Source organism: Benincasa hispida, chromosome 1, assembly GCF_009727055.1.
Source record: "Benincasa hispida cultivar B227 chromosome 1, ASM972705v1, whole genome shotgun sequence".
Lineage (NCBI taxonomy): Eukaryota > Viridiplantae > Streptophyta > Magnoliopsida > Cucurbitales > Cucurbitaceae > Benincasa > Benincasa hispida.
Window position 1 is genome coordinate 32,307,895 of NC_052349.1, and position 24,486 is coordinate 32,332,380.

The 24,486-nt window shown below is 34.4% G+C and overlaps 1 protein-coding gene across 9 annotated transcripts in view; it reads left to right on the top strand.

Annotated features, from left to right (window-relative positions):
- Positions 1–12,222: 12,222 nt before the first annotated feature.
- The window catches only part of LOC120070220 (DExH-box ATP-dependent RNA helicase DExH7, chloroplastic), a 98,039-nt gene continuing 85,775 nt past the window's right edge, over positions 12,223–24,486 (top strand). For 3 of the 9 annotated variants that reach the window (XM_039022092.1, XM_039022094.1, XM_039022093.1), the window contains exons 1-3: positions 12,225–12,577; positions 13,638–13,743; positions 13,870–14,060. In XM_039022092.1, the coding sequence (XP_038878020.1) occupies positions 12,269–12,577; positions 13,638–13,743; positions 13,870–14,060 (606 nt within the window). In that variant the 5' untranslated portion in view covers positions 12,225–12,268. Of the gene's footprint in view, positions 12,578–13,637; positions 13,744–13,869; positions 14,061–14,217; positions 14,363–14,418; positions 20,328–24,486 lie in introns of those variants that run through there. The other 6 variants (XM_039022096.1, XM_039022099.1, XM_039022097.1 and 3 more) reach the window with 6 other exon arrangements.

Below are 24,486 nucleotides of genomic sequence, written 5' to 3' on the forward strand. Positions count from 1 at the left end.
TTTATGTCTCTACAAAAAATTAAAGTATTCATACTATAGCATGGATTCGTTTATTAGATTTTATAACATAATGCAATTTCAATTTCAATTTCAATAACCCTTTTATTGAATAAATTATTTAACAATACTTTTATTAATAAAATAGAATATGTTTCGATGAATACGAACTGCGAGTTTTAGGACATTCCCAACATCTTTTTCTATCAGGGATAGATAAAGATAGACATCTATCTTTGCCTATATCTTTGTTTTGTCTCTATTTTGTTTTGAATTGAATTCACTACTTTGTATTGTATTGTATCAGCGAGATAGAACTATTCATTGATAAACAACAATATATAACTATTTTCGTCTATCACTTATCATTGTGATTGGGTATATCGATGATGGACAGAGATAGAAATCTATCTCTGACTATCACTAATAGACAGATATAGACGGCTATCTTTGTCTATCTCTTTATTTTGAATTGAATTCACTACTTTCTATTGTATTAGCGACATCGAACTATTTATTGATAGACAACGATATATCACTATCTCTATCTATCATTCATCATTGTGATAGAGTGTATTAGTGATAGACATAGATAAAAGTCTATCTTTGTCTACCATTATCTTTGTCTATCAGTGATGGACAAAGATAGAATTCTATCATTGTCTAGCTGATAGACACTAAATGAGTTCTATCTTTGTCTATCACTTATAGACAAAGATAGAACTGTATTTCTATTTATCATTATTGGATATTTTCATTATGAGTTTCTCATATGATCATTTTTTTTTAAATTTTTTTGTAGAATATCATGACTATTCCTATAGTTTTTTATTTTATTTTATGGAGGATAGTGGAATGATTATCACTCCTATGAGAATTATGAGGATGGTGAAATTTTGGTAGATGACCGAATAGACTTTAATGGTTTAGTTGGTTTAGTATAGGAAGAGATTCAATTGAATGAGTTGGTAGATTTGTCAGTTTTATTGGATTTTGGTAAAAATGGTATTCAAACTATGGTTCCAATAAAAAAGGACAAAAATGTTTTTTGGTATCTGATTTTGGCTAAAGATGTAATCAGTAGACATTCATTAGTTGCTCATGTAAGTCTTTTTTCTTTGGAAGGGTCTTCTTGAAGGAACGATGAAGTTCCGCGGCGGAGGCAGGATCATCCTAATTTTATTTTTCACATAATCCCAAATTTACATAATAAAAAACATTATGCATTTAAGATTTTATAGCATGCTAATCAGTAGGAAGAAGGAAAGAAAAACCAAAAGTGGGATTTTCCCACTTTTGGAACCAAACATCTTACTCATATTTGCACTGAAATTCCAGTTCAATAATGAAGGTGGAGCTGGAATTCATGCAGGATGTTGATTTATATGAAAATCATGTAATATAACAATGAGATCTGAGTGGAAATGGGGATGCAATTTGTTGCAATTTGTTAACAAAATGTGTTTGAAGAAATGTTCTTCACACTGCTGAAAAACTAGTTCTTTACCTCTAATTTCCCTAATTCAAGCTTATTTTGAGTCTCACAACTCAATTTAAGGCTTCAAGAGAATAGTAGGAAAGACCTTGTGGTGGTTCACAACCAAAGGAAAAGGAGATTGCAGTTGAAGATCATGATTCAAGAGGTACTTCAAAGGTTTCTGTTGAAACTCTCTTTTTAGTTTATGAGCATGCTAAATTTGAAGCCAAAATTAATGAATTAGAATGCTTAATGATCCTGTTTTTCTTCTGTTGCATGCTTTCTTATTCCAACACCAAGAATATATTATGACGAGAACATGAAAAGTCAAGAAGTTTCTTGGTAAGAATTTTATCTTTTCCTTATTGTCTATCTATCACTATCTATCTCATATAGACATTGATAGTGTTTTATCTCTGTCCACCTCAGAAAGACACTGATAGAGTACTATCATTATCTATCCTAGACACTTATAGTACTCTACCTCTGTCTATTTCAATTTGAAGTTCTTAATAGGTAGACTCAGATAGACAAGTATGTAAAGTGCCTATCTAAGATAGACAATGATTACCTTTTTTCTTGAATAGTTGTTAATACTAATTACCTTTATCGTATTTATCTATTAGGTTGATCCCATTAGCAACACTAAATACAAGATAATGGATGGAGATAAACAGTTCATACTGAAGCTAGACTTGGGATCTTGCAGTTGTCAAGTATGAGATTTTGAGGAAATTCCATGTGCACATGCACTTGCTGGTCTCTGAATGCTTAATTTAGATATATGTTCTTATGTAGCTAGCCTTTATTATAGAAGAACATTGTCAACAACATATAGTGGTTGTGTTCGACCTGTTGAAGTTCATTCGAATTGGAGAGTGGAAGATGATGTAATGAAAACATTGCCTTCTATTGTTAAACATCAAGTTGGAAGACCTAGAAAACAAAGAATTCCATCTGTAGGTGAATTTAAACGTTCATCAAAATGTACTCCTTGTAATCGTAAAGGTCACAATAGTAGGACTTGCAAACTTCAACCAATTAATCAAATGATGTAATCATTATTTTTCATTGTAATACATGTGTAGATAGATGGATTGACATTAAAGTTTCTGAATGATATTTCTTATTTATTCTATTATTGAGTTATAAATGTTTTTAACTATACCTTACTTTTAAGCCATTATATATCAGTGATAGGCACAAAAACTGGAATAAGTATAAAAACTGTCAGTGATAGGCATCGATAGTGTCTATCTGACTCTATCTACTGATATCAGGTAGGTGAACTTCAACAAGAAAGTCAATAGATAGACACAGATAGACAACTATCTGTGTCTATCGTTGTGGATATAGATTATGACATGTATATGAATCTATCAATAGATGGATTTTGATGGATTCAAATACATATAGATAGTTGCAACATTGTCTATCACTAAATATACATACCACGATTGTTTTTCTGATTGTACATAACACATTCATTGCAACTACATTCCCCCCTCTTCTAAGTTAAGTTCTTAAATGATAGAACTCTATCATTAATTGAAGTCACCCATAATTTAAAAACCCATTCATTAAAGTCTATCACTGTCTATCTCAGATAGACACTGATAATATCCCATCTCTGTCTATCTCAGGTAGACAATGATAGTATTCTATCTTTCTCTATCTGAGATAGACACTGATAGTACTCTATCTTTGTTTATCTCAATTTGAAGTAGATAAGTACGTATTGATGTTAAAGTTTTTCTAAAGTTCCTAAGACAGATAGTGATACTAGTCTATCACCATGTATCAATAGATAGACTCAGCTTGACAACTATGTACCAACAAATGCATTATTAAATAAGCATCGATGCACAACAACACAATAAACAAAACATGTTAATTTTATAAATTCCAAAAGTAGTTGACTGTAAAAAAGTAGAAACAAACTTACAAACTGTAGAAAGTAGAAAACCAAGTACAAAGAAATGTTCAACTTGAAGCTTTACAAACTAGATAAAGTAATTCTATAATCAAGATTGAGATTGAGACTGAGATTGGGATTTTGGTTGAGATTGAGTTTGAGAAATGTTCAAGCTGAAGCTTGGAATAGTGTCCGTCATCAATTTCATATATTATTGAGTTGAAGTTCGATGTTGTACTTCATTCTTCTTCTCAAGTTCCTTCCTTTCAGGTTTCTTCTTAAGAGAGATATTTTTCTTATTTTGATTGTCTAATGCTTTTTTGGTTGGTTTTCGTTGTTTCTTTGGTCTCTCCTTTTGAAAGTGTGTGTATCTAGCACCTTTGGTCTAAACCTTTTACGCTTCCTTGAAACTGCTGCTTTCCTTTCTGTTTTTTTTCCTGTTATTTGAATATCTTCATCTACATCCTCTTCACTATCAGTTTCTTCTACAAAAACTTGTTTCCGCTTCTGGTTTCTTTTTGGTATCTCTTTCTGAAAGAGAATCTCTTCATTCTCTTCTTGAACTTGTTCCTCCTCATTTTGCTCCTCTTCTACTTGATGTTCATCAACTTTCTTCTGGTTTTCTTGTACTTGCCCGTCATTAACTTTCTCTTGCTCTTCATCTTCTTTTTTTTTTTTTTTTTTTAATTTGCTCTTTTTCATTGATTTGCTCCAAGAAAATATTGGAGTTCATAAGAAGAACATTGAATGATGGTCAATGCTAATCATTGTCTATCATCATGTATATAGATAATGATATTTACCTTTTTCTCATTTCTATATTTTGATTTTTTTTTTCTCTTATTTGGTTCCTTTTTTTTTCATCTTTTACTTCATCTTCTTCTTCTCCTTTATCAGTTTCAGCACCTTCTTTGACTTCATCTTTTTCCTTTCTTATTTCAATTTCAGCATCTTCATCAACTTAATCTACCTGCAATCATATGATAGAACATAAGAATCTTAAAAAATTTAATATTCAGATAGAATGTGATACTATCAGTGTCTATCCACTTAGAGACTGGTAGTAGTCTATCTTTGTTTGTCAACTTTTGTATTTGAACAAAAACTAGCTTAAGAAAATAATCAAACCTAAGGCAACTCAGCTAGACAACTCAGATAGATAATGATGGAGGACTATCATTGTCAATCCCAAATAGCCATTGATAGAGGACTATCAGTGTAGAAAGAGATAGATCTCTATCAGAGTCTATCTCAGATAGACACTGATAATAGTCTATCACTATCTATCCCAAATAGACACTGATAGTAGTCTATGTCTGTCTGTCAGCTCTTCTATTTGAACAAAAAGTATCTTTAGAAAAGAATCATACCTCAGGCAACTCAGATAGACAACTCAGATATATAGTGATACAATCAAACCTCAGGTAACTTAGACAAAGATAGTGATAGAGAACTATCATTGTCTAACCCAGATAGATAGAGATAGACCTTTATTAAAAAAGTCTATCTTAGATAGACACTGATAGTAGTCTATCTTTGTATGTCAGCTCTTCTATTTGAACAAAAAGTAACTTAAGAAAAGAATCAAACCTTAGGAAACTCAAATAGACAGTGATACAATTAAACCTCAGGTAATTTAGATAGACAAAAACAGTGATAGAGGACTATCACTGTCTATCCAGATAAACATTAATAAAGGACTATTAATGTCTATCCTAGATAGACCTCTGTCATAGTCTATCTCAGATAGACACCTATAGTTGTTTATTTCTATCTGTTAACTCTTCTATTTGAACAAAAAGTATCTTAAGTAAAGAATCAAACCTCAGGCAACTTGTTGTGTTTTATGTTGTAAAACTTGTAGTTTTACAAATTAAACATATTCTATTATCAATAAAAGATGTTATTCAACATTTCTTCAATAAAGATATCGAATCTATTAATTGCATTTGTAAAGTCTAAATCCAATAAACTAAGATCCATGACTATTACATGAATATTTGAACTTTATGTAGAAACATAAAGATGGATTAAGTTCGAGTAAATAGCCAAAATGGTCTATAGTACATGAATAAGGTTGGGTGCCTTATTCTGGTAACACTATTGGATGCGGCCTACTCTGTAGAGATTACAAGTTGTTGTAAAGGTACTACAAACGAAGTGATCCTGATTCGTTCATGTATTGAGATAAGAAATAGGGGCGTCCTATGCAATGAGTTTGTATAAGATCGGACTAAGAAATAGGTCACTCTTACTTTATAACGTTGTTTACTATTTAAGACTGATTATTTCGATTAGATGACCTAGGTAACTCGATCTTAATCCTAAGTTAACTATGAACTCCTGTTTATTCGAGATTATCCTTAGATTTTCATGGATGAGGGTTGGCTCAATAGCGTCGGCTCAATAAGCCTTCCCATTTCAGGGGTAAGACCGGGTAGATAGTTGAGGATATAGGGTGCAAGAAGAAATTCACGCCTACCCGATTTAGGGATAGGAGAAAGGTTGTTCTCTTAAGTACTGAATCCACGTATTGAACAAGGGGCCCGAGAGGGATTTGTTTTAGTGATTGGATCTTAAACCAATTGTTCATTAGAGGATCAATTGGAACTTAAAGAACAAGACATAATATCGAGGGTAGAACAACACATTGACCCAGCCGGTATTACGAACAATTTGTGAAAGGTCGACTCACTAGTGATGGTTAAAATATGTAGATACAAACATATCTACAATAAGGAGAGTGCAACATCGAGCTATAGTGGTGTGACTCGATAGTTAACAAATATTGATTAATTTGGTCTATAGAGTTTAGCCAATTAATCTTAATCGTTGGAGTCATGTCTGTAGGTTCATAAGATCCCTCTACTGGCTTGTAAAACATGAACACTTTGAATTAATAAATTGAGTGAATTTGGAATAATATCAATTTGAATTGTTCAGATTGAAGTTCAATTTGAAAATGTTCAAATGGAAAATAGGGATTTGAGTTTAAATTAGTTCAAATTCAAATTAGGGTTTGCACAATTATATTTAATATAATTAAAATTAAACAAAATTGGAAAGTGTATAACATTTAAATAATGATTTAAATATAAATTACATGAATAAGATTCAGGTTGAAAATTTAATGTATGATTAATTTGATATTTGATATTAAATTAATTAATTAATTAAATATATTTAATTAGTTATAAATTCAAATTAATTCCAATTTTAATTCAATTAGAGAAATTGGATTTTGATAAATTATGAATTGATAAAATCAGGTTTTAATTAATTCAGAATTAATTAAAATAAATTGAAATTTTGAAATAAAAGAGAATTTTGAAAATTGAATTTCAAAGTGGGTTTATCCCATCTTTGAAGCTAGTAGGAGGTGTCCCTCCCTCGTACACACACAATACCACCTTCAATTGTTAAGTAGTTACTGGCTTTGGAGTGTCCTAAGATGGTTTGCATGCTTGAGAGTGATAAAAACACTCTAAAATTGAAGAAGAAAGAGGTTAATCAGTTGGAAAAAGTTTATGCTTCATTCATCTTCTTCTCACACAAAAACCCACAAAACACTTACCAAATTCACTCAAATCTGAGTTCCACCACTCAAATTCAAGGCTGAGAATAGGCGAGAAGACCTCTTGGTGCTTCATGGACTGATTTGGAGCTGAATTGAAGTGAAGAGCAACTTGGGTTTGAAGATTTCATCATAAAAGGTATGTAACTTGAAACCCACTTGAATATGCATGCTTTAGAACTCAAATTAAATGTAATTAGAGTGCTTACTGATTCTATTTGCTTCCACTACATGATAATGTATTCCATCACAACTAAGATAGACGATGATACAATCAAACCTTAGGTAACTTAGATTGACAAAAAAAAATGATAGAGGACTATCAGTGTCTATCTCAGATAGACAGAGATAGACCTTTATCAGAGTCTATCTCAAATAGACAATTATAGCAGTCTGAGATAGACTATGATAATGTTCTATCTCTATATGTGAACTCTTGTATTTAAACAAGAGATAGCTTAAGAAAAGAATGAAACCTTAAACAATTCTTGTGTTTTGGGTGTTCCCAAATCTACAGTTGCAATTGAATCCAAATCATCTTATGTTTGAAGTTGTTGTGTTTGCATCTCAGTTTCCTACAAGAAAACATGTTATTATTTTCTATATAAGAAAGTAAGAAATTTAAAATACATAATATTAAGATTGACAGTGATAGAGGATTGTCACTGTCTATAATACATACAAGTCTTTCTTTCCTTTTGTCTCTCACTTTTATTCTTTTCTTTTTCAACTTCTTCTACTTCAGCTTCTTTTTCTTCTTTGTCAATTTCAGCATCTTCTTTGACTTCATCTTCTTCCTTTTCTGTCTTAATTTTAACGTCTTCTTCAACTTCATCTACCTGCAAGCATGATAGAAAGTAAGAATCTTAAAAAACTTAATATTCAGATGGGCTGTGATAGAGGACTATCACTGTGTATCTCAGATAGACACTGATATTAGTCTATCTCTAACTGTCAACTTTTGTGTTTGAACAAAAATAGCTTAAGAAAAGAATCAAACCTTACACAACTCTTGTGTTTTGGGTGTTTCTAAATCAATAGTTGTAATCCGATCTAAATCATCTTGTGTTTGAAGTTGTTGTATTTGCATCTCCGTTTCCTACAAGAAAATAATTTGTTATTGTTTTCTATCTAAGAATCTATTGTTTTCTTTCTAAGAAAGTAAGAAACTTAAAAATCATAATATTAAGATAGATAGTGATAGAGGGTTATCACTGTTTATTATACATACAAACCTCTCTTTCCCTCTACCTCTCATTTTGAACTTGGCTCTACTAGGAAAAAAAATTAATTTGTAAATGTATGGTTATATTTATTAAAATGTAACAAAAAAAAAAGTAAGAAACTTAAAAAAATATAATATGAAGATAGTATATAACAATACAAATACTTATCGAAGATAGATATGTTATTGCATAGTCAACCATTGTATCAATATCATCGTTTTCTTCCAAAATTCGAAGGCTACAATAAGGCGGTTTATTTTTTTCCACACCTTCTTCATGCTCTTTTTCTTTCTGTTATTGTCGTTGTAGAAGATTTTCAAATGGAAATCTACTATTTAGGTTTTCCATAATTGACCTCAACATTATTTTGATTTCTTCTTGGCTTTGTTTCAAAACATTTTGTTCTTCTACTATTTCTATTGGCCTTTTCTTATTTCACTAATTTATTTCATTATTTTATTTGCTCCTCTTTCTCCAATTTATTCGTTTTTTTCTCGGTTCATTTGCCTCCTTTTCTCCTTTTTTTTTCCTTCTCCTTTTCCTACTATGCCTCGAGTTCTATGAAATATTTGAAAGTTGATTGGGATTCTTCTTTTATTGGACGCAGTGGTGTCATGCAAAACTATAAGTAAATAGATATTAAATTATTAGAGGAAAAAAAGTAGCAACATCAATGATAGACAATGATAGTAGTCTATCACTGTCTATCAGTGATAGACAGGGATAGAACTCTATCACTGTCTATCTTTAAAGTGATAGACAATGAAAATGTTCTTATTTAACGAATTACTTACATCTTCTGTTTTGAAAATTTCTCATTTAGAGTCTTCCACTCATATGACTCAAAACACTCGCATGTGATGATTCTTGGACCTTCGATTCCAAGATTCCTTTTAAATCCAACATCCAAATCGGAAAGTTTTGGGATTGTCTCAAAAGTCCAATAAACTAATGCTAATGAGAATCCTTGAAAATAGACAACATCCTTCTCAGTATATGATGCTCTTTTAAAGAATTGATAGGTCAAGGTATAAAATAATCTTCCCCATGGATAGTTTTTGAAGACTTGTTCATTGTCCAAAATGTCTAGATGTTTTAAATCAATATGGTTGGTTGTTGTTAGGGGATTAAAAGAGCTTCTAGGATGTAGAGATTGGCTAATTTAACTTTCAAATAGTCTTCCTCATCGCGTAATGCTTTAAAAGTTCTCTCTATATCTCTCCTAGTTATATGATCATCATGAACAAAATAAAAAAAAAACATTTATAAGTTTTGACATTTTTCTTTCTCCTAGATCTAATTGAGGGAATTTGTGACCTTTTAATCCAGTTATTAAACAAAATACCTTCAATCCAAATTCTGCTATACGACCATTAAAGTTGAATGCTAAGACATTTGACTTCTTTATATAACATTGCCTTCTTACTAAGTAGTTGAGGAACCAAAAATAGGTCATTTAAAACTTGAGGAAGAATTGTTTCATCTAATTTTATTCTTATCAAATTCAACACCTCTATACTAAAGTACAAAATAACTCTTAAAGGTATGTTTGGGCAAAGACTATCATAAGTATATAATAATCACCTCTTGCTATAGTAAATACTATTTTGTATTCCCCAATTAGATACTGTCAATACTATTTCAAAACCCCATTTGCTATAATATTTACTATTTGCTACAGTTTTTACTATTTTACATTCATCACTTTTTATTCTTTACTACCATGTTTATTATTTCTTTCTCAAACTAAAATAGTTTACACCTCAAACATATACTATTATAACTCAAACTAAAATAATCTATAGCCCATACACAAACTATTACAACCCAACTATGATAACTTATGACTATAATAACCAACTCATTGCCCGAACACCCCAAAAGTTTCTATTATCGTTTTCCATAATTAATTCATGTTTCACCTATTGAAAAAATATATTTAACAATATGTTAGAAAGTAAAATTTGCATAACACCGATAACTAATAAGATAACTATCAATAAAATCATTATGTATTATCTATTGATAGGCATTGATAGTACTCCATCTCTATCTATCTTAGATAGACAATGATTGAATTCTATATATCACTAATTATCTTAGATAGACAAAGGTAGTATTCTATCTCTATCTATCTCAGATAGACACTGATAGAATTCTATCTCTGTCTATCTCAATTCAAAATTTTAATAAATACACTCAAATAAACAAGTATCTATTAAATAAGCATCAATGCACAACAAGACAATGAATCATAACACTATCTACCAACAAAAAAAAAAAAAATAGAGTGCAATATACAAACTAATATTACTATTTATCATTGAAGTCTATCATTGTCTATCTCAAATCTATCACTGTCTATCTCAGATAGAGAAAGATACTATTATTTCTCTGTCCATCTCAAATAGACAATGATATAACTCTATCACTGTCTATCTCCGATAGACAAAGATAGTATTTTATCTCTGTCTATTTAGATAGAGACTGATAGAGGACTATCACTGTTTATCCCAGATAGACACTGATAGTACCCTATCTCCGTCTATCTCAATTTAAAGTGATCAATAGATACATTCAAATAAAAGTATCTATTAAATAAGCTATCAACAAAGCATGAAACTATCTACCAATAACAAAAAAATATAGTGTGCAAATCATATACAAACTAATATTACTATTTAATTCTATCTCTGTCTATCTCAGATAGACAATAATAGAACTTTATCTCAGATAGACAATAATAGAACTTTATCTCTGTTTATCTCATATAGGCAGAAATAGTATTCTATCTCTTTCTATCTTAGTATTTGTGTATCGTAGATAGATAGAGATAGAGATAGACAAGTATGTATTGATGTTAAAGTTCTATTGATACATGGAGATAAATAATGAACAAGACATAAAACTATCTACCAATAACAAAAAAAAAAAAAAAAAAAACATTTAGAGAGTGTAAATCATTAACACTATCTACCAACAATAATCAATAATCTACACAATATTTAGTGGTTCTGTCACTATCTATTTGTGATAGATAGTGATAGAACACTATCACTATCTATCACAACTACTTCATTTTTTCCTTTTTTTCTCTTCAGATTTTTTCTCTTTTCTTTTGCTCTGCTTATTGATGATTCAACTTTCATTGTGTTCCTTCCTTTTCCTTTGCTTCCTTTGTTTGTTGATGATTCAGCTTTGATCGCTTTTTATTTTTTGCTTACCATCTATTTAAACAAAGTTAGGTTTAATAAGGTTTGATAATTATGATTAAATGGAAGAGTTGATGAAAAGAAAAGAAAAGAAAAGAGAATGATTATAACCTCGAAGAGTTGATTTGATAATAGACTGTAAACTTGAAGGAGAAGCAACAAAAGATTTAGCAGCAATAGGAGAAATAGATTGAGCAGTAGCGACAGAGGAAGAAGAAGATGATGATGAAGATGAAGCAACGGAAGAAGAAGAAGTAATGAAAGAAGAACAATCGGTGAGATAGATGACGATAGATTGTTATAGTAAACTGTTTGATGAAGAAAAAGTCGTTGGAAAAAGACGTGGGAAGAAGAAGGGGCGGGCGTGGGCAATATCGGGCTGATTGATGGATAATCCGATTAATCGTAATTAATCAGTTGAGTTGTGGGTTATCTGCATATGGGTTGGGAACATTTTTTATATTTCACTATCGTGGGTTAGACTTTTTTTTCTATTTATTTAATTCATTTTTGGACTGGATTCAAATTTACTATTGATGTAAATAATTTGAACTTTTTTTTTTATTACTTTTGAAACCTCCCTATCTTCCAAAAAAAAAAAAAAAAAAAAAGAAGAAGATGCTGAAACAGATAAGGAAGAACAAGAAACTGAAGTAGAAGAATTTGAACCAGAAGAAAAAAAAAAAAAAAAAAATAAAAAAGAGAAAGAAGAAAAAAGAAAAAAAAGGAAAAAAAAAGAAGAGCAAAATAGATACAAACGCAAACATAGAGGCGGAGAGGGACTGACCGTAAATAAAGTGAAATGAACTCGGGCGTTTTTATCTCTCTCTTTATTAATTGCTTTTGGGATCTCCGTGTCCGTGTACAATGGCTCCAAGGAAGAAGCAACAGCAGCAGCCGAAGCAGAAGCAAAACAACCGAAAATCCAATACAAGTTCCTCGACCTCCGATCCTCGTCCTTCTTCGTCCGGTCCAAAGCTCAATATCTCCGCCGAAAACGAGACTCGTCTCCGTCGTCTCCTACTGAGCTCCGGCCGCTCCACTCCATCGGTCAATTCCGCAGATGATTCGCTCTCAAAGGTCCAGAAGGTCAAGAAGCTTAAAGCCGTTTACGAGAATCTCTCATGCGAAGGTTTTACCAATGATCAAATTGAACTGGCACTCTCCACTATCGGGGTAACTTGCTTTTCAATGTTTTTAATTTTGCTAAGGAACATTTTAGTATTTCCTTCAGCTTTCTCGCTTTATATGTTGTTCTAGTTACGGTTGCTTTGGTTTTTGAGACGGTTGTTCATTCTGGTTAAATTGGTTCCTGATTAAAAAAACATCATGTGGGTAACAAAATTGAAGAGTGCAGAATGAAGGAAGTGTTGATGGATCGTTTTTTACCAATTGGTTCTTTTGTTCAACAAATTGTAGAATTAAAATGAAATTGAATTATGCGTGAGTGGAATTTTATTTATTGGCATTTTGGCAAAAGCACTTGTGTTTCCTTTATTCATTTTCGTGGAGTAGGTTGGATAACCGAGCCAACGACTTGCATCGTCTGTTTAAAATTGCAGGTTCTTCATAGTTACAATCGATAAAAAAAATTTAAATACGCACTAATTGACTTTATCAAACATAGTATGAAATTTTAACTCGTAATTAGGTTCTTTCAATGCGAGGCACATTTAGGATCATTCTTCTTTTCGGTTTATTTCGTAGGCTGCAAGCTGAACTTTACTTATTTGCTTAGGTTCCGTAGGTAGGAGATCTATGGAGTAAAAAGGCCATTAACATAAAAGATAGATATTCTAGGGACATCTCTCACCAGCGTAAAATAAGAATTTATTTGTATTGGAAGATTTCTTCTTCCTTAGGGGCCGATAAAATTAGAACTCTTTTCTTTAGTGTTAAGGCATTTGAATGTGCTTTAGGACTGGAAATCAAATGTAATATATTTTGTAACTACTGCTCAACATCTTTACATGCCAATTGAAAAGTTTCCATATGATAAAATAAATTCTATCTGCTGCCAGTTTTCTGAAATTGTTTTGTTTTACTTTCATTTACTATATTCAACTTTTATTTGACATCTATGGTCGTCTAACTAATTTGGCCATCTCGATATGGATTGTAGCCTAGATTCCTGAAAAATTTGTAGTTCCTTGTTACGATCTTTGACCATGTATATATCTCAATAAGTGGCCCAATTATCAACATCATCATCATCATTATTATTTATCTCAAGTAGGATGGTGCTACATTTGAGGCTGCTCTTGATTGGTTATGCTTGAACTTGCCTAGTAGTGAGCTTCCATTGAAATTTTCAAGCGGAACTTCTCTGCATACACATGAAGGTACGTTATGTTTTGCCTATTGGTTTCATAGAGTGGTGTCTGTTAACATTTTCAAGCTTATTGACTTTCAGTTAATGCAAATGATTTTCAGCATTTTATGCTATTGTCCCGTTATACAATTTCCAGGTGGTTCTGTTCGTATTCTACATACTGCACAAAAAGACTGCCCTTCTATGGGAGTCCAATCTTCCAAAGATAAAGATAGAGACAAAGACGTTCCTGTTATATTGAATAGGCGTAAAGATGATGATAAACTAGATTTGTTCCAATCATCCCAAGCTGAATGGATCAAACAGTATGTGGAACAACAAGAAGAGGTGCACAAAAGAAGTTTGATTAATACTACATCTATTCTATTATTGTCAGCTCAAATTTAATGATCCAATGATGTTGTTAATATCCAAGAAATATTTCTGCGAACTTCTCCGTCACCTTTTCCTCCTTTGATTTGTAGTTTGTTTGCCAATTATATAGGAGAGTTGGTGACTTCAAGTCTATTAGCCTCCCTACCGATCTATACAAAATTGTGGCCGGAGTTCTCCTTGAGCGTTTGAAGAGTCATCCATTCCATTATATCCACTAATCAATTGACTTTAGAGAATTAGTTGTATTTTTAAAGGTAATTACACAAAGTTTGATTAATGAATGCCCATATAGAAGCATTAAACCTCACTCATTCTCGCACCTCCTCCGAAGAACTCTCAATCCCTTAAAAAATTCTACTATTCTCAAGTCAAATGCCCCATAGAATAGAAAAAGAACAAGCCTACCACAATACTCTACCCATTATCTAGTTCATAAGGATCTTAATCATCAAGTGATAGCCCTATTGTGCATCAGAGTGATCCAAACAAGCTAAAACACTGACACCAAAGGGAACAAGTGAACTAGTAGCTCCACGTTAGAGGATCTAGATCCTTTTCCTACCATTATAGTATATATGGGAATATAGGAGCTCATTAGTCTTATGTCATTTATTGTAATTTTACTATTTTTAGTTCGGGGCTTCCATGTATGTCTGTATATGTTGAACTCTAATTTGTGGAATGCATGCTAAAATAGTTAAAGTCCTTCCCTGGTCCATGCCTTTTAGAAACCTTACTATTTTGTCCTTTTGAAGTTGCGTTTTTTCTCTCAATAGCTGTAAACTTAGAAGCGACTGTTTACAAGTTGGTTTGATTTGTGGTTTGATCCTTGTAGTTTCGGCCTTATTGGATTTCTTACCTCGTCTGCTTATTGGACGTCTATCGGCTTGTGCTCTCTAGTTTCGGTTTCCGTTTTGGAGCTGGTTTGTTAGGTTTTAAGTGTTTGTTTTTTGATGTCTTCTCCTCTTTGTGTCTCAATTGTATTTCTTCTCCTTTCCTTTTTTCGCGGTTTCTCATTCCTTTTGAAGGTTATTGTTTCCTTGAGCATTAGTCTATTTTCATTTTATCAATGAAAAGTTATGTTTCCTTTTAATAAAAGAAGCCTTAACATGGATATATGATCCAAAATAAGTTAGAAATTGGGTGTTATCCCCACTTGGTTGTAGATTGTGTTATCCCCACTTGGTTGTCGGAGTCCATCAAGAAACCGAACTATTTATTGGTTTTCACTCTCGGCAAGGTTGTTTCTTGCACTCAACCTTTGGAACTCTTTTGTATACTCTTCAATGCTTCTTGACCCCTGTTTGCAATATTGGAATTGGCTATACAACAATCTTTCATGGTTAAGTGGAAGAAATCTCTTCTTCATGAGTTTAAGCATTTTTGGCCAGCTTTGAATTGGAGGTTTTCCATACATTTTCCTATTTGCTTGGAGTTGATTCCACCATGCGGATGCTCCACTTTTTAGTTTAAAGGACACAAGTTTTACCTTTCGATCCTCGGGGGTGCCCATGTAGTCATAAAAACTTTCTACCTCCTTCATCCAATCGAAAGAACTTCAATATTCATTCGTCCATTATAAGTAGGGAGGTCAATTTTCATTTTGTATTTAGAATCTTGTCTCCACAGAGGTCCTCTTTGCATTCCCCTATACTCGGGCCAATATTGTTCTAAATCTTGATCATTCTCTTGAACCCCAAAAACATAAAAAAATAAATGCTCTCTCCTCTCTCCTCTCTCCCCTTTCACCTCTCCTCTTCCCTCCCTCCGGCACCCTATTCTAACCTAACTCCCCGCCCTCTTTCCATCTCCGACCAAGCTTTGCCTATTCCCCCCAACCTCAACCCTCACCTCCAACCCTCGGCTCATCTATCTCTCATGGCCCATCTATCGACCCTCCCCTCCAAGCCTAACTTAGCCGTCGAAGTTATCAACTGTAAAATTAAGGACAGCCACTTCTGTACCCTCATCCAAGCTGGTTCAGTAATCATAGAAGATGTGGAAGCCAAAAAGCAAATTTTCTTGTCAAAATCACAGCTACTTTGGTTTGTGGAGAACATCTCGACCCTTTCGAAACTTCCAACATCTAGCTTCTTTGTCAAAAGCGGGCAAGACGCTTCTGGTGTAACCAAGATTTCTAAAATCAGAAGCTACTCAAACTGGTTTTTAAGATGTGTAGTGTGGCCTGCAGTTAGAGGACGATTATTCTTCACGTTCCATCAGGAACTCTTAATTCAGGTTGGTATTCCTTCCTTACCTTGTTAAATTATGCTTTATCCCTCTTTGAAGTTGAACAGATGACAAAAAACCTTCACTCAGTCCCAATCTCCTATGCAGACATAGTAAGGGGAAGAATGATTAAGTCTGTTTTTCCAGAAAAACAGAGTCCCCTGCCCCCTCAGAACACCAAAAAAACAGAACAAATCTAATTTTTGGGTTCAAAATCATCAGGATGCCCTCAAAGAAGATTTCAGCAAACTGTGGATAGTCAGCTGTTTTTGTGAATTCAATGAATGGAAGGAAGTCTCAGAGGTACTAAGACAGTGGTCTAAGTCTAAAATTCTCATCAATCCTCTTTCAGCTGAATCAGCCCTATTAAAGCTGGAAAAGGGGAATTTGGAAGACTTGATTGAACATCTAGGTGTGTGGCAAAGAATAGGACATCTTCACCTCAAGATTGAAAGGTGGAACACCAAATTACACAGCCGGCCAAGGGTAGTTAAAGGATATGGAGGTTGGATTTCAATTAAAAATCTACCATTAGAATTTTGGTGCAAGCAAATATTTGAAGCAATTGGTGCTTATTTTGGTGGATTAGAAGCAATTGCCATAGAAACTTTAAACCTCTTAAATGTGGCAGAAGCTAGAATTCAAGTTAAGGAAAATTTATGTGGGTTTATACCAGCAACTCTAGAAATTTCAGATGAAAACAGGGGAAGCATCTTCCTTCATTTTGGTGATATTGAATTTTTAAACCCTCCTAAGAAGGCCAAGAGGCTTTTTAATGTAAAGAATCTCTCAAATCCGGTAGACAAGGCTAGATTTAATCAAGTATTGATAGATGAAGGATTATGTGATTCAAATGAGGGTGAGCAATGGTCCTTCCTCAAGACAGCAGTCAATCACTTGAACTTTTCTAGAAATCCCCTATTTTCAAAGGGAATTTTGTCCCAAACGGCGATGAAAGATGTTAAACAATCGGAAAAGGAGAGTCAAGAACCTTCCCCATTAAAAAAGTTGACTCCGGTGACTTTTTAGATAGATGGAGGAGTAGTCAGCCCGTCAGAAGCTATTATTGGTGAAGTTCAATCTGGATCTTCCCCTAACCGTCGGTTTAGTGTGAACAACAAGAAAGAGAAAGAAGTGGAGTCATTAAGAGGAGAGAAGGAGTATCATTTATTGAAGAGAGAAGCTATAGTAAATCCAACTCATTCCAAAGGAAGTCCAACGGTTTCTACACTACCAATGGCCCCTTTAATCCCTTCTCTCGAAATACCAACGGCCTCCGATTCAAATTTATCCTTTGAGGAAGTCCAACAGTCTATTTCATTAAACCAAGGAGATTTTTTATTAATGGACAAACAAAAAGCCCATCTGAAGGATGCAGCCCCTCCGTGTGATGATTTTTTGGTTTCCAAGCTGTCAGTTGATCTTCCAGCCCATACAGAAGGCCAATCGTCACGTTCTGCCTTTCCCTTTCACACCTACAAATCATTGAGAAAAGATTCATTAGGTGGCTTTTCCTCTCCTCCTACCTTACCTGGAATTAACCTAAAAAATACAAGCAAGGTTTCCATCTTAAAACCTTTTCGAAAACACTTCATAAGAAAGAAAATTTCCTTCCAAAATGGCTGGACTTCCCTGTTGAATGTAGACATTTTAGAAAGCTGTTGCATCAAGGTTCAATTACCTTCCGACTCCTCTTCCAGGTCAGTATCTCATCCCTGCTCCTTCTCCTTCCAAGATTTCAAAGTCCTAGACTCACAAGTAGCCTTTATAAGAGGCTTATCCAACCCCCCAACGGAATTTTCCAAAGGCTATGACTCAGATGAAGACTCCCTTCTCAACATTAGCAGTGAGGAGAATGGCAGCCTAGTCCATGACTTCCTCCAAGAAGAAGAGTACCTTGATTATGAGCAGCAACAAGACTTGCACTGTTTGTTCCAACCTGAAGAAAATCTCAACACAGTTAGTTTCATCCATTCTTGCATTAAGCCCATTGAAAAAGAAGATATTCCAAGCAACCTGATTACATTGATAGAGGATAGTGGATTGATTTTGGGTTAATTACAAGAACTCAATATGAAAATCATTTATTGGAATACTAGAGGTTTGAATGATGCCTCCAAAAGATTGGCAGTAAGAAGAAATGTCAGAAAAGTCAATCCGGACTTGTTCATGATCCAAGAAACCAAGAAAAAGTCTTTTGACAGCAGATTCATAAAAGAAATTTGGAGTTCCAAAGATATAGGGTAGGAGTATGTGGAAGCACAAGGTCATTCAGGAGGCTTGTTAACCATGTGGGACGAAAGTAAGATCACTGTGACAGAAGTTCTTAAGGGAGGCTACCTTTTATCAATTAAATGCACTTCATTATGCAAGAAGACAGTTTGGGTCACAAATGTTTATGGCCCTTCGGATTACAAAGAAAGAAAGCACATTTGGCCGGAATTATATTCACTTTCAGGGTATTGTTGTGGGTCTTGGTGCATTGGAGGAGATTTCAATATCACTAGAAGGATTCAAAAAAGAAATCCAACAGGGAGATTAACAAAAGGGATGAAGAAGTTTAATAAATTTATTGATTCAACAAAATTATTGGAAATCTCCCTTGGAAATGGCCAATTTACTTGGTCAAGAGATGGTCCTCCAGCTTCTTCACTTCTTGATAGATTTCTGGTATCAAATACTTGGGATGATATCTTTGCAAATACTAGAGTAGTAAGAATGGCAAGAACATGTTCAGACTATTTTCCAATCCTTCTTGAAGCCGGTTCTTTTGAATGGGAGCCATCTCCCTTCTGATTTTGTAATAGTTGGTTATCCATAGTAGAAAGCTGTAAAATTGTTAAAGACACTTTGTCAGTGGATGATCAGTGAGGTTGGGCTGGATTTGTCATCTCTATAAAGTTAAGAAAAGTTAAAACAACCCTTAAAGCTTGGCATGTAGAGTTTGAGAAAGCAAGAAAATCAAATGAGGAAGTGCTATTAAGAAAATTAGAGGAAATTGATCAACAAGTAGAAGCTTATGGCTTAATAGATTCAAACAGAAGTTTGAGAAATGTGTTGATGGCTGAACTTTTTTCCCATTATAGAATAGATGAAAGAAATCTAAAACAAAAAAGCAAGCTGAATTGGCTAAGTTTAGGGGATGAAAATACAAAATTTTTTCATAGATTTCTGGATGAAAAAAAAGAAGGAATCTGATTTATGAGCTCATAAATGATCAAGGAGTAGCAGCCAATTCTTTCAAAGAGATTGAAGACCTCATCTTAGATTTCTACTCCACTTTATATACCAAATTTCCAGGTCAAAGAACAGTGCCACTCAACCTGAAATGGTCCAAAGTTTCCACTGCTGATAATGGAAAGTTGACAACAAGGTTCTCTTTAGTAGAGATCAAATTTTCCCTAAATCCGTTAGGTAAAAACAAGGCCCCTGGACCGGATGGTTTTACAGCTGAATTCCTTCTCAAATTTTGGGATTTCTTCAAGGATAAATATCTAGATCTTTTTGAAGACTTCTACAATAATGGAAAGTTAAATTCATGCATAAAAGAAAACTTCATCAGCCTTATCCAGAAGAAAAAGGATGCTACTCGGGTACGTGATTTCAGGCCAATAAGCCTAACCACTTTGTCTTACAAATTAATAGCTAAAGTGTTAGCGGAAAGGCTGAAAAAAGTAATGCCATGTATAATAGAGGCTTCTCAAAATGCTTTTATCGAAGGAAGACAAATTTTAGACCCCATTCTTATTGCAAATGAAGTGGTTGAAGACTACCATTCCAAGGGAAAAAAAGGGTGGATTCTAAAACTTGATTTAGAAAAGGCCTTCGCAGGGTGGGTTGGGAGTTTCTTCAAAAAAATTCTGGTTGAGAAGAATTTTGACTCAAGATGGATTATGTGGATGATGGGCTGTATTTCTAACACAAAATTTTCAATCTTCATAAATGGAAGACCTCGTGGCAGAATTCAAGCTTCAAGAGGAATAAGGCAAGGTGACCCTCTTTCTCCTTTCTTATTTCTACTAGTTAGTGAAGTCCTAAATGCATTACTTTCCTAGTTTCAAGAAAAAGGCAAGTTTGAAGGTTTTATTGTTGGCAAAAACATAATTCATGTTTCTATTTTACAATTTGTGGATGATACTCTAATTTCCTGCCAAGATGACAAAGAAAAATTCAGCAACCTAAAGAAAATACTTGAATTATTTGAGTGGTGTTCGGGGCTGAAGGTAAATTGGGAAAAATTAGCTTTGTGTGGCATCAATATAGACCATTTCAAGTTACAATCAGAAGCAGCCCTCCTAAATTGCAAGGCTGTCCACCTCCCATTTATGTACCTTGGCCTTCTTCTAGGGGGATACCATAAACAATTAGCTTTTTGGCAACCAGTGATCGACAAAGTCCAAAGCAAACTGGACAAATGGAATACAACCTCTCAAGAGGAGGTCGCGCCACCCTATGGCATTCTGGAAGCAAAATAAATCATCTGGTTAAATGAAGCGTAGCTTCACGGTCCCAAGAAGATGGTGGACTCGGCATTGGGTTCTTGAAACTAAAAAATCAGGACCTTCTAGCAAAATGGGGGTGGAGGTTTTTCTTTGAGGTCAACTCACTTTGGAGAAAAGTTATTATAAGCATTCATGGAAAAAGTAAGTTTGGTTGGCATACCAATGGTAAATTTTCCAACAACCTTGGAAGCCCATGGATTAATATTTCAAGATTTTGGTTAAAAGTGGATTCCTTGGCAGCCTTCAAGGTTGGTAATGGCGAAAGGATAAGCTTTTGGAGTGATCCTTGGTTGGATTTGGTTCCTCTAAAAATCTCATTCCCTAATCGTTTCTCTATATCCACCTAACTTGAAGGTTCATTACAAGATTATTGGGATGAGATTTCAACATCTTGGACTTTTCATTTTAGAAGACTGTTAAAAGGATGAAGAGGTAGAAAACTTCTAGCTACTGACTGGAAAACTCAATCACTGTAAACTTAATTCGATTCCTGATAAAAGACGGTGGTCTTTAGAACCAAGTGGGTTTTTCTCAGTCAAGTCTCTTGTAAAACATCTATCCTTCTCCTCCCCAATTGGTCTGCTACTAGAATCAGCCTTATGGAAGTCTAAAAGCCCTAGAAGGGTGAATATTCTGATTTGGATCATGCTGAATGGCTCTCTTAACCGTGCCGATATCCTCCAAAGGAAGTTACGTACTCACTATATTTCTCCACAGGTTTGCACTCTTTGTTGGGTAAACTCAGAATCTCTCTTGCATTTGTTCTTCTAGTGTCTTTTTGCAGAAAATTGTTGGACATCTCTCTTCAAGTGCTTTAATGTCAGCTGGGTTCTTGATAATGATTTTAAGGCTAATGTGCTTCAACTCTTAATCGGGCCACGTTTAAAGAAGAAGCCAAGATTACTTTGGACCAACGCAGTTAAAGCTTTATTATTAGAAATTTGGTTTGAAAGAAATCAAAGAGTATTTCAAGACAAAGCTTCTTCTAGTTCCGCTAAATTTGATATCGCCCATATCAACGCCTCCTCCTGGTGCTCGCTTTCCAAAGCTTTTCAAGTCTTCTCTTTACAAGACATCAACCTAAATTCCCGCTCTCTTGATTTTGTAACAGCATAGTGCTGGTTATTATTTTCAGTTTAACTTTCAGATTATCATTCGGTTGTAAGCCTTGTCATTTGCAAGGTCCTCTTCTTTTTGTACTTAGCTTTGGATTCTAGTCCTTCTAGGAGATGATGAGAATACTAGGGAGGTGTCAACCTAGTTGAGATGTCCTGGTGCATTTGCTGATTCGTTTTGTGCTTTTTAGTGTGTGTGATTGTTTTGCACCTTATGTTTGTTTCCTTCTTTTCACTTGTAACATCTTTCATTATCTTAATGAAGTGGATTGTTTCTTGTTCAAAAAAAATCTTGATCATTCTCTTGGAAATCTTGAAGGTCTTGGTGGTTGTAGTTGAACCTCTGTCTATAAGGCTGGCCGGCTGGCATGTTCTCTCAATTTTGTGTAACCCTAAAAGGTTTTGTGGCATTAGTATGGCTTCTTGATGAGGCCTAGGTTGTGGTCTCCTTTGGCCGATCTCTCTTAGTTGTATGAATCTTGGAAGGATTCTTGGATGTTCTTGAATTCTTGGAGGGGCAAAATTTTGTGGAACACAGTTCTATCCACATAAAGTTCTTCCTGTTTGATGGTTACCTTTGGATTCTTGGTATTGAGGTCCTCTAGTCTCAGTTTGGTGTAGAGCTTCTCTGCTTTCTTGCTGTTCTTGCCTTCCTTCTTCTTCTTCTTGAATCTTGGCTTTGGCCTTGTTTGGTTTGCTGTTTTCCTTTACAAGGGAGTTTAAGGTCTGCTGCATCTCAGCCATGGAAGTCTGCTTCACATGAAGTTGTTGATAAAGGTTCCTATGGTGTCTTCAACTTGGTTCATATGGTGGTCAATGGATTGGGGTTGGATGCTTCTGCATCAATGGGGAAGGAAGAATCAACGAGTATCCTGGAATTTTTTCCAGTCATCAGGCTCAACTTCATGGCTGCTCTGATACCGGTTTTGGTGTAGGCTCAAATCTTGGAGAAAATCTTGAAGTAGAGTATCATTGATTAGAGAGAAATGTAGACAATGATCCCTTTAAATAGACCCAAAAGGAAAGGGTTGTTTCACACCTAACTACCTAACTAATTATAATCCTAAAACCCCTTTAAATAGACCCAAAGGGGGAAGGGTGTTCTCACACCTAAACTAAAAAGAAAACAAATTAAAATTGCAAATTAATACAAATGGAAATTACACAATCACTATCAATACTGTTGCTGTGGACACCTCCCCCTGCATCCCTTAACCATCATTCTCCATAAACCTCCCACCTCCCTCCCCTAGCCTCTTCTCTGTCCAGCCTCCAACCATTGTGAAGAAAAGTCAATTGGGGTTGGATTTTAATTATTTTAGTAGGTTCAGATATGGGTGACTGCAAATTGCATTAAAAGATGATGGACTTCAAATTCTTGGAGATGATTTTGGGTCCAATTGTGTGGGTCATGGGCTAAAAAACCCATAATTTCATGAGGAAGACATTGGATCTTCTGGGTTGGGTCAGGAAAAAGAAAATGGGTGGAAGAATTGGGAAATTTGGGTTGGGTCGGGTGTTTTGTATTTCGTGTCAAGTCAGAAAGGAAAATCCGAAACAAATTTCATGAAGATCTTGCGAAGTTGCTTCATCTTATTCTCTCTCGTGAATGACTGCGATTGGTGTGTCAACAAGCTTCCGATCTTCTTCTTCCTTCTCCACAAACGATGTGTCTTTCATCTTCTTGGTCGGATCTTTTGGTTTTCTTCTGCACTATCGGCAATTTCATTCGGAAACCCGATTTTTTTCCGATTTCGAACGTATCGGCTTGCACGTTGTTTTGTGGTCAATTGCAATTAGGTTTTCAAACTTTTTCAAAGTAGGACGCACTTGGTTTTCATTTTCTTCATCTTCTACGGCGGCAATAAATTGCGCATTTTTCTTGATTGAATCTCGCACAAATTGCGCATTGTCTGATTGTCGACGACACTTTTGTTGCACATCGTTGATTAATGGAGTATCCTTGTTGGAAGCTCTCTGAAGATGCTTTGCTTTGTTAATGATTACATCTCCTTCTTTGTCTAGTGCTGATGATTTGGTTGCTCCTGTTTCTTCACTGGCTATTTTCACTTCAGCGCTTAAAGTTCCAAACACCTTTTCCTCTATGCTTGAAGTTTTGTATGGGTTCCCCGATTTTTGTTCATCCCTCTCTTCTTCGCAATGGTTTTCTTGCTTTATTTCTTTTTAAGCTCTTGCCATTATTTTGAAAGCTGTTCCACCTTTTGAGTCATCTTTCGCAACAAACGTTGGATTTTCTTTACTCCCTTCTTCATTTCTTCCAATGCTTAGGATCAATATACAAATTGGATGTTCTTGAGTAAGCTTCAACATCATAATTGTTATAGGATCGATTCTTGAATTTTCTCGAACATGTCTGAATCTTTCTTGGTCGTCCTCCATAACAAAAATAATAATTTCTATCCCAAAATGCATTAGTTCTTCTATTAAATTCCATTCTTGAATGATTCTTCAAATTTCTTCTCGACCTTCTTGAATTTAAAGGGTTCCCCTAGTTAGGTGTGGGTTGTCCGG